Source organism: Chaetodon trifascialis, chromosome 6 (genome assembly GCF_039877785.1).
Source record: "Chaetodon trifascialis isolate fChaTrf1 chromosome 6, fChaTrf1.hap1, whole genome shotgun sequence".
Classification (NCBI taxonomy): Eukaryota; Metazoa; Chordata; class Actinopteri; order Chaetodontiformes; family Chaetodontidae; genus Chaetodon; species Chaetodon trifascialis.
This window is the reverse complement of record NC_092061.1, coordinates 707,501-717,500: the sequence shown is the minus strand read 5'-3', so window position 1 is coordinate 717,500 and position 10,000 is coordinate 707,501. Positions and strand designations below refer to the sequence as shown.

Genomic DNA, 10,000 nt, shown 5'->3' with positions numbered 1-10,000 from the left:
GTCTGTTAGCTTCAGACTGAACGAGTCCAGACCTGATGTGAGGAGACGAGCTGACCAATGACATGCAGCTCCTCCCTCCACCTGCAGGCAACACGCACACACGCACACACACGCACACACACGCACCTCGTGTGCAGCAGCTCTCACTTCCTGGTTGACCACATGACCCCGGGACTCTGTCTCTATTGGCCTCCTCAGCTCTGTGGAAACACATCACCTCGTTTGGTCGTTCAGTCACAAGCTTGGAAAGTAACTAAGTACATTTACTCAAGTACTTGAATACTGCTTTACAATACTTGAGTATTTCCATTTTCTGCTGATGTCTCCTTGTACTCTGACATCTCTGTGATAAATACTGCAGTTTTACAAGTATTTGCTAACTTTCTTTACAGATTAAAACGAAATCTAAGGACGTGATGAGTGATGACGAGTTCACACCTTCATCAGCTGCAGCTTTAAGGTGATGAACACATGAAGGGATCAATGATTATCATCCAATAATATCTCATATGAGTACTTTTTTAAATGCAGGACTTTTACTTAGAACAGAGTATTTCTACACTGTGTACTACTTTTACTGCAGTAAAAGATCAGAGTACTTCTCAGGTTGAAGTTTGATTTTCAGTTTTCAGACCAAACATTTAGTTGATCAGCTGAGACTCGATCGATCAATCGGCGGCGGCCTGCGGGGGGCGCCGGCAGACGCCGATCAGACCGATCGATCGGCGGCGGCCTGCGGGGGGCGCCAGAAGACGCCGATCAGACCGATCGATCGGCGGCGGCCTGCAGGGGGCGCCGGCAGACGCCAATCAGACCGATCGATCGGCGGCGGCCTGCGGGGCGCCGGCAGCTCTGTGTGTCTTTAAGCAGACGTGCAGAGATTCGGCTCTGACTGACCCGTCCAGTCTCGCCCTCTTTGTGTCTGTCTCTCCTGGACACCCATTGGGTGCTGGGTCTCCTCTCTCTTCTTCTGTGGTGGTGGAGGTGGAGCTGCAGCACAGCTGGCTGTCAGAGCTTCCTGTCCCTGGACCCGCCCACTTCCTGCCTGAAACCTGACAGAGAAAAAAAACACAGTGAACTAGATCCATGACAGCTGACCAGCAGCAGGGGTGGGGGGGTGGGGGGGGTAGGGTTAGGGTTAGTCCACCTGGTGTGTCAGAGGACGACTCCGCTGCACAAGGCCGACAGGGAATCGAACCTGCGTCACACTATTCACCACAGCAGGTACAAAACACCTGCAGAGAGAACAGAGACGAGTTTCATCGAAGTATCAATGAAGTCTTCCTGCTGTAAAAAGTACTGCGTTTTATCCAGGGAAGTGCAGACACGGTTAAGTACGTGTAGGACTATTCACGGGACGTTGGACTCCCTGTGAGACGGCGAGGTTAAGACGAGGGAATGCGACGCGCTGGCTGCTGGCTGCTGGCTGCTGGCTTCATTCAGTCACGTACTGCTGGCTTGACGATCGGTCTTCACTCGATCAGAGAAACGGAGCCTTTCAGCGGCGCTCTCTGTGGGTGATGTTCCCATTTATTGCAAATAAAGAAAAAAGGTTTGATGCTGGACTCAAAGAGCGCTGGCTTTCCTCCGGCTGTCCGTAACAACCGCTGTGCTCCCCGCCACCATTCAACTCAATCTACCAATCTGCCCCCAGCTTGCACAGCCGCTGAGCAGCTGCTGGGTGCTTACTCATTAAACGCAGACAAACTACAGCTCAGCAGTCTCTCAGGCTAACACGGAGGTGCTGATGCATGCTCTCATCTGCTGCCGTCTGGATTACGGTCATGCTCTGCTCTCTGGTCTTCCCAAAAAGACTATCTATAACTTACAGTTACAGCAGAACTCAGCGGCTCGTGCTGACGAGGACCAGAGGGTCCAGTTTTAGATTCGCTGCATTGGCTCCCCGTGGCTTCAGGATCGACTTTAAGGTGCTTTTATTAGTCTTTAAGTGTCCTGACGGTCTTGGCCATCTTATTTATCTGACCTGTTCTTATCATATCAGCCCTCGTGGACCCTGAGCTCCTCTGGCTCAGGCCTTTTCATTGATCCAAGGGTTCGGACCAAAGCCCACAGAGAGGCGGCATGCAGCCACTATGGTCCGAAGCTTTGGAACAGCCTGCCGGAGTGCATCAGGACGCAGAGACCGTTGGTGTTTTTAAAAGGAGGTTCAAAGGTCACCGTTTAGTTTGGCTTTCAACTGATTTCTTTACTCTTTGAACTCAGACATGTTTTATCCGAGCACTTTGTCTTTTAGCTCTTAGGTCCTTTTATTTTATTCAATTTGGGGGGGGGGGTGCGTGTGCATGATGTAGGTCTGTGGGCGTGTGTGGGGTGTGTGTGTGTGTGTGTGTGGGGTGTGTGTGTGTGTGGGGGGGGGTGGGGGTGCGTGTGCATGATGTAGGTCTGTGGGCGTGTGTGTGTGGGGTGTGTGTGGGGGGGGGGTGGGGGTGCGTGTGCATGATGTAGGTCTGTGGGCGTGTGTGTGTGTGTGTGTGTGGGGTGTGTGTGTGTGTGGGGGGGGGTGGGGGTGCGTGTGCATGATGTAGGTCTGTGGGCGTGTGTGTGTGTGGTGTGTGTGTGTGTGGGGGGGGGTGCGTGTGCATGATGTAGGTCTGTGGGCGTGTGTGTGTGTGTGTGGGGGGGGGGGGTGGGGGTGCGTGTGCATGATGTAGGTCTGTGGGCGTGTGTGTGTGTGGTGTGTGTGTGTGTGGGGTGTGTGTGTGGTGTGTGTGTGTGGGGGGGTGCGTGTGCATGATGTAGGTCTGTGGGCGTGTGTGTGTGGGGTGTGTGTGTGTGTGGGGTGTGTGTGTGGTGTGTGTGTGTGGGGGGGTGCGTGTGCATGATGTAGGTCTGTGGGCGTGTGTGTGTGGGGTGTGTGTGGGTGTGTGTGTGGGGTGTGTGTGTGTGTGTGGGGTGTGTGTATGTGGGGTGTGTGTGTGTGGGGGGGCGGGGGTGCGTGTGCATGATGTAGGTCTGTGGGCGTGTGTGTGTGTGTGGGGGGGGGTGCGTGTGCATGATGTAGGTCTGTGGGCGTGATGGGGGGGTATTTGCTATGATATTGCTATTTCATGTTTTTGTCTTCTGTCAGGCACCTTGTGTTGCATTCTCATGTATGAAAAGTTCTATACAAATAAAGTTTGATCGATTGATTGAAAATAAAGAACTTCAACATAAATGAAGAACGGCTCCTTCTGTGGCGATGTGATAGAATAGAGGCACACTTATACACATGCTATATGAACGCCACATGACGGACTTTATGGACAAATATAATAATGTTCCTCGATAAAATACTCAGAATAGTCATTACAGAGCCCTGCACTCTGCATACAGGTATAATAACGGAGGGGGTGGAGCTAACAGCCCAACAGGCTGGCCCTCACTGCAGGCTGTAGGATTGTTCTGAGACACTGGAAAACAAAAACACGTCCCATCTAATGAATGGTTGGAGGAAATGAGCAAAATAGTGAATTACAAACAGTTGATGTTCTACATCGAGACAATACCGAACGACTAACCGAGGAGAAAGCGACTGTCATTTAATGTCAGAGGTGAGTGTACCGAGCGTTAGATGTGTGTGCGATGGTGTGACTGACAGACGTCTGACAGCAGGGTGACATGATGGATGATGGGAGGATGCTGAGTGAGGGGCGCTGCAGAGGTGAATAACTGACCTGAAATATCAATGCCTACTCTGTATGTATACATTTATATTTAAATGCACTTTATTTTTTTTGTATTTTTATGCAGTTATCTATTTTTTATTTTTTCTCCTTTCACGTTTTTTATGTAATTGTTGCTGCTGTTACTTGTTGAAAAGGCAATAAAAAAGAGAATTACAAAAAAAAGTGCTGCATTTAACAAAAGTGCAAAAGTATTACCATCACAATATATTTAAGGCGCTCGTCATGCAGAACGGCTCGTTTCAGGTGAGCAGATATTATCAGATTAGAATTATTGATCATTCATGTGTTCATCTCTGTATCAGTTTAATGACTGTTTGATGGAACGCGTCCTCGTTTATCATTTTTATTCACCTGAATCTGTGAACTAAATTCAGTATTTCAGATTAATCAGCTGATCGTTTCTCCACTGATCAACTGCTTGGACTGTAAAATGTCGTATTTATGACTGCACTGTGTTATTTAACTTTCACTGATGGACGGAGACACAGCAGAGTCTCATGCTCCAGCGTCTGACCAGCACAAACCAGTAAGCGGTCCACCATAACACACCAGTAAGCAGCCTTCTAATCACTCGTCACCTGTTTGCTCTCCGCTGCTGTTTGACCATGTTGAAGCCTGGACCAGATGACCTTTGACCTCTCTGCTCCAACCTGCGCTGACGGAGAAGAACTCAAGCTGAAGTGACATCATCCAAATCAAAGCGAGCTCTGAAAAATAACAGAGACTCCAGAGATCACACAGGAGTGAGATGTAAACGGTGACATTTCCTCTGAAATGTTCTGCACGCTGCGCGTCCAGAAGGAGAAGCTGTGAAGAAGAACTCAGTGAACCTCATCGGTCCTTTAACGTGACTCACACGAACGAGCTCCATGCAAAAGTTATAACGTTAAAACAGACCTACTGAAAGTGTTGTGTGCTTAATATCTTGGCCGCATTTTGAACTGGGCTCAGTTGATTCCTGTCTTGTCTTTATTAACTTAACATAAAGGATTGTTTTCAGCTCACACGCAGACAAACTTTAAATTCGCCGATTTTTAATGCAAACCTCGCACCATCTGTGGTTTGGCTAACGTGAACAGGATAGAGCGGCTTCTCCAGACAAACGCAGCGAACTTTAGTGTTTAATCTCAGTTTGCTGTGGATTCAGAGCTTTTATCAGATTAAAGAAATTCAATTTAACTTCATTAAAGTCTGATTTAGCTCCACTTACCGCTCAGCAAAGGCTACAGCTAGCTTAGCTCGGCGACATGTAGACACACTGACTCGCAGTTTGCCTCTGATGTGATGTCGCCCCCTGCTGGTCGGGAGGAAGAACTTCCTTCTTGGCGGATGACAAACCGTCTTTAAAGCAGCACAGCGCCACCTACTGCATCAGAGTGTCAGATCAAGGTCCGATTCATTCATTACTGAAGTGTCTGTGTGGGTGGAAGATGTGACCAGTTTGATTTCAATCCACAGTGACGAGATATTTAGTACAAAGAAACACTTCAGACGCTCAGTGATGAGCCTGCTGTGTCTCACCGAAGAAGTAAAAGTACCCAATACATACTCCACAGGTAAATCCTACTTACGTTAAAGTACTGTGGTATTGTCAGCTTCATGCAGTAAAAGTCTGTGCAGTAACATGTGTCCAGCTGTTGTCCTGTATGGAGCATTGTTTACCTGTGTGGCCCCTGTCAAATAAACAAATAAATAACTCCGTTCTGCTGTGTGTTTCCAGGCTCCAGGGGAGAGCTGTGATTGGCCGATGAGGTCTGGAAGTTATTTCCAGGCTGCAGCGAGTCTGCTGGTATTTCCTGGATTCACTGAGCGGACGGAGGAGCTGCAGCGCTGTGACGTCGTGGTTCAGTGTTCGATGAAGACGAAGCACAGTGAGGAAGCACCGGGGCCCCGACGTGAAGGGGGGCCCCAAAGAACTGCAACCACAACTGAGTTTTTACTGAAACTGTTTAAACAGCTTCAGGTCTGTGAGCCAATGAGGTCAATCACACACACACACACACACACACACACACACACACACACACACACACACACACACACACACACACACACACACTGTGTCTGCGCCATTAATGTGTTTTCAGTGAGGATATTAAACACACAGATGTGGTTGGAATAAACAGCTGATACCTGATCTGCTTTGACTGTAACACACACACACACACACACACACACACACACACACACACACACACACACACACACACACACACACACACACACACACAGGGTGTCTGTTAGTGATTTGTGTGTGTCGTCTTCTCGCTGTAGAATCTGTTTTTCATTCTGGTTGGAAAAAGTTTCCTCAGTGGAGAAAATCTTCTTCTGTTCGCTCTGAATGAAACTGACTCTGTACGTGGCCAAAAGTGAGTGGACGGCTGAACTGACCGCGTCATGTGACCGCGTCATGTGACCGGGTCACGTGACCACCTCGTGTGACCACCTCGTGTGACCGCCTCGTGTGACCGCCTCGTGTGACCGCGTCATGTGACCGGGTCATGTGACCACCTCGTATGACTGCGTCATGTGACCACCTCGTGTGACCACCTCGTGTGACCGCCTCGTGTGACCGCGTCATGTGACCACCTCGTGTGACCGCCTCGTATGACTGCGTCATGTGACCACCTCGTGTGACCACCTCGTGTGACTGCCTCGTGTGACCGCGTCATGTGACCGCGTCATGTGACCACCTCGTGTGACCGCGTCATGTGACCACCTCGTGTGACCGCCTCGTATGACTGCCTCGTGTGACCGCGTCATGTGACCGCGTCATGTGACCACCTCGTGTGACCACCTCGTATGACTGCCTCGTGTGACCGCGTCATGTGACCACCTCGTGTGACCGTGTCATGTGACCGCGTCATGTGACCGCGTCATGTGACCGGGTCATGTGACCACCTCGTGTGACCACCTCGTATGACTGCCTCGTGTGACCGCGTCATGTGACCACCTCGTGTGACCGTGTCATGTGACCGCGTCATGTGACCGCGTCATGTGACCGGGTCATGTGACCACCTTGTGTGACCGCCTTGTGTGACCGCGTCATGTGACCGCGTCATGTGACCACCTCGTGTGACCGCGTCATGTGACCGCCTCGTGTGACCGCCTCGTGTGACCGCGTCATGTGACCTTTGCTCAGAGAAACTTTAGAAACAAACTGAATGTGTGAAGCATTTCCTGTCTGAGCTGTTGAGTGAATGAGCGATGATGTCATGAGTCATGTGACTAGACATCTCTTGTCTGTCTGTCTCAGCGACATCTCAGCGAAGAGCTGAAATCATCAGATGTGTGTGGAGGATGAGGAGGAGGCTGTAACCTTCCTCATGTGAACACATGAAATATCCGATCGTTTGACTGCAGCTCTTTAATGATGTCATCTGGTTGTGTCTCTTCTTCTGTGGTGGTTTAATGGCAGCGACTGGAGGATCTGCTCCACCTGCTGTTTGTCACGGGTCGCTGCAGCTGTTCCAGCAGTCACAAGCTTCATTTGATGCTGCCTCGTTCATTTCACTGTTATCCGGTCTGTCTGTGCTCCGTCTCACCTGAAGAGGAGCTTTTACCCTTAACACAGCAGGAGAGGAAGCAACCATTCAGCCATGTTCGGTTTCTCTGTATGTACATCCATGTTTACACCGCTAACAGAAGCCGCTAACAGAAGCCGCTAACAGGAGCTGCTAACAGGAGCCGCTAACAGGAGCTGCTAACTGGAACTGCTAACAGGAGCTGCTAACAGGAGCCGCTAACAGGAGCTGCTAACTGGAACTGCTAACAGCTAATTCAGCACTTTTAATGGAGACAGTTTGACTAAATGTTAAGAAATAAAGGCTAGAAACAGAGCTGAAGGGTTTACATCCCCCAAAGCATCATGGAGTCCTGAAGTGGATCAGCATGGTCCCAGACCTTCTTGTGTTTTTCATCCACTTTCACCCTCGCAGGCCCTCAGCAGCTCAGAGTCCATGAAGTGATCCTGGAGATGTGTGAAGTGGATCCAGACTGTCGGTTGCACCGATCTGAGTCTTTCGCTTTAAACCCGACTGGACGCGTCGAGCAGCTGGAGAACACATTGAAATGGTCGTTTGAGAGCAGCAGGAGCTCAGCTGCTGCGTTTCCTTCAGTTAATGGATTCACCGTGTTTGTTCAGTTCCTCTGAACGGAAACTCAGACAGAGGATTTCATTTGTGCTGCTGGTCTCAGTGGGACTCTGACTTCCTGGTCTGAGTCTGTCTCAGTCAGGACGTTCAGGAAGTCCTGCTGTCAGATCACGTTTATATTCAACACAACGTGCTCTCACTGTGAGCGGCTCAGCCGGCGGACTGCGGGTCAGTGTGAAGGCCTCCTCTGAGGGGGGACGTGGATTGGACTGAGGTCAGGACGTCTCAGATTATCTTAACCTGTTGGACATTCAGACGGCTTTTCTCCCATAGACCTTCACCAACCAGACGAGTCCATCGACCTGCATGTTAGACCTCTGTCGGTGATGACGGCGTGAAGTCTGCGTCCTCGTCTTTTTTCTGGACAGTTGATAAAGCGAGCGCGGCGGTCGAGCAGCGTGCGGCGATCCAGGACACCTTGGTTCAGGTTCGATATCTCTGCTCTGATTATCAGCTCCTCTCCAAAGGGTGAGCTGCTGATTGGCCCGTCTCCGCTGTGAGCGCTGACGGACGCGCAAACGACCAAACCTGGACGCTACGCTAAGCTAGCAGCTGTTTGGTGGAGCTGAGTCTCACCTGCACACCTGCATGTGTCACCTGGACAAACTCCAACACATGCTGAGCTCAACGCCACTCACGACGACAGTGATTGGTTTAAAGAAGAGGTCAGAGGGTAAATCACACGTTCTACACCCCCCCACACACACACCCCTGCAGCTCCGCCTTGCGGGTCGTGCGGGATGACGTCGCAGCAGTCGCAGCTGATCCGCCTTCAGGCTGCGTCTCACGTGATGAAGGAGCTCAGACAGGAAACACACACGCTGTTGGTTACTGAGACGTTTATTCAGCTGGTTTGACAGTGACGTCGCAGCTCGCCGTGACGTCAGCAAACACGTGAAGAAGAACAGCGCCGAAGCAGGACGTGTGGATGATTCGTCCTGAGAGTCTCTGAGCACTGTCCATCACCTGAGTGTCACACGACGATGTGTCTCCCGTCTCTGCCACTCAGCGCTGGACAGAAGGGACGCCAGGTGACAGGAAGTGACATCACAGGTGGGTCAGTAGAAGTCCTGGTCGTAGTCTGTGGCGTCCATCAGCTGCTTCATCTCTGACACGCTATTGGCCAGGTAGGACGACAGCTCCTCTGACAGACGGTGAGACAGACAGACAGATGGACAGACAGACAGATGGACAGACAGACAGACGGACAGACAGACAGACAGACAGACAGACAGACAGACAGACAGACAGACAGATGGACAGACAGACAGACAGACAGACAGACAGATGGACAGACAGACAGACAGACAGACAGACAGACAGACAGACAGACAGACGGACAGACAGACAGACAGACAGACAGATGGACAGACAGATGGACAGACAGACAGACAGATGGACAGACAGATGGACAGACAGACAGACAGACAGACAGATGGACAGGCAGACAGATGGACAGTGAGACAACAACAATAACTGTGAGTAAAGCTCAACACGTTACTGTCGCTGAAAAAAGAAACGAGGAAAAGTAAAAATAAATCAAAGTTCAAAGTTTTTTTATTTAAATGACGTCTCAGAGGACGTTTGAGGACGTTTTGACTGAAACGTTCTGAAGACTAAAATTCGTTTTCATGGACCAGAAGTGAATTCGTGAAGACGACGTGAAAGAGTTTCACTGGATAAAAATAAACTAAACACGTCTAAAACCGAGACTGTCTCTCTGTCTCACCTGCTCCCAGTACTCCCAGTACAGCAGAGGCGGACACCGAACCCAGGTTGTTTCGAGCAATGCAACGATAGGTTCCTGAGTCCTCTGGCCCCGCCCCCTCAATCTGCAGCCAACTGGAGAGCTCGAATTTCAGAGGACCGCCCCGAGACTGCGGACACAGAAAAGCACAGTGAGTCAGCTGGAAGGTGGACTTTTTAAACGTTTTGGGTCTCTGAGCTGCACCTGGACGGAGATGTGGGGGTCGTCTCCGGGCAGGACGACATCTCGTCCCTCCTTTCTCCACTCGACCAGAGCCATCGGAAACGCAAAGACCTCACAGAGGAAGACGAGGCTGCTGCCGGTCCCATTCACCTGACTGTGAGGGGGGACCTTAATGACGGGGACTGAGAGACAGACAGACAGGCAGTGAGCTGATGAGACAGGTGTGGACA

At 50.5% G+C, this 10,000-nt stretch overlaps 2 protein-coding genes across 3 annotated transcripts in view; both read right to left on the bottom strand.

The window, feature by feature from the left end:
- Positions 1–4,979, bottom strand: part of ciz1b (cdkn1a interacting zinc finger protein 1b) — a 9,342-nt gene extending 4,363 nt beyond the window's left edge. The window contains exons 1-5 of one of the 2 annotated variants that reach the window (XM_070964771.1): positions 4,897–4,979; positions 4,265–4,336; positions 1,148–1,235; positions 898–1,052; positions 127–200 (exon numbers count right to left, since the gene is read on the bottom strand). In XM_070964771.1, coding sequence (XP_070820872.1) covers positions 127–200; positions 898–1,052; positions 1,148–1,235; positions 4,265–4,293 — 346 coding nt within the window. In that variant the 5' untranslated portion in view covers positions 4,294–4,336; positions 4,897–4,979. Of the gene's footprint in view, positions 1–126; positions 201–897; positions 1,053–1,147; positions 1,236–4,264; positions 4,394–4,896 lie in introns of both variants that reach the window. The other variant, XM_070964773.1, reaches the window with a different exon arrangement.
- A 3,687-nt stretch (positions 4,980–8,666) lies between these two features.
- The window catches only part of kazald3 (Kazal-type serine peptidase inhibitor domain 3), a 4,265-nt gene continuing 2,931 nt past the window's right edge, over positions 8,667–10,000 (bottom strand). Inside the window, exons 2-4 of the mRNA XM_070964916.1 lie at positions 9,792–9,952; positions 9,570–9,717; positions 8,667–8,984 (exon numbers count right to left, since the gene is read on the bottom strand). Coding sequence (XP_070821017.1) covers positions 8,899–8,984; positions 9,570–9,717; positions 9,792–9,952 — 395 coding nt within the window. The 3' untranslated portion in view covers positions 8,667–8,898. The remainder of the gene's footprint in view (positions 8,985–9,569; positions 9,718–9,791; positions 9,953–10,000) is intronic.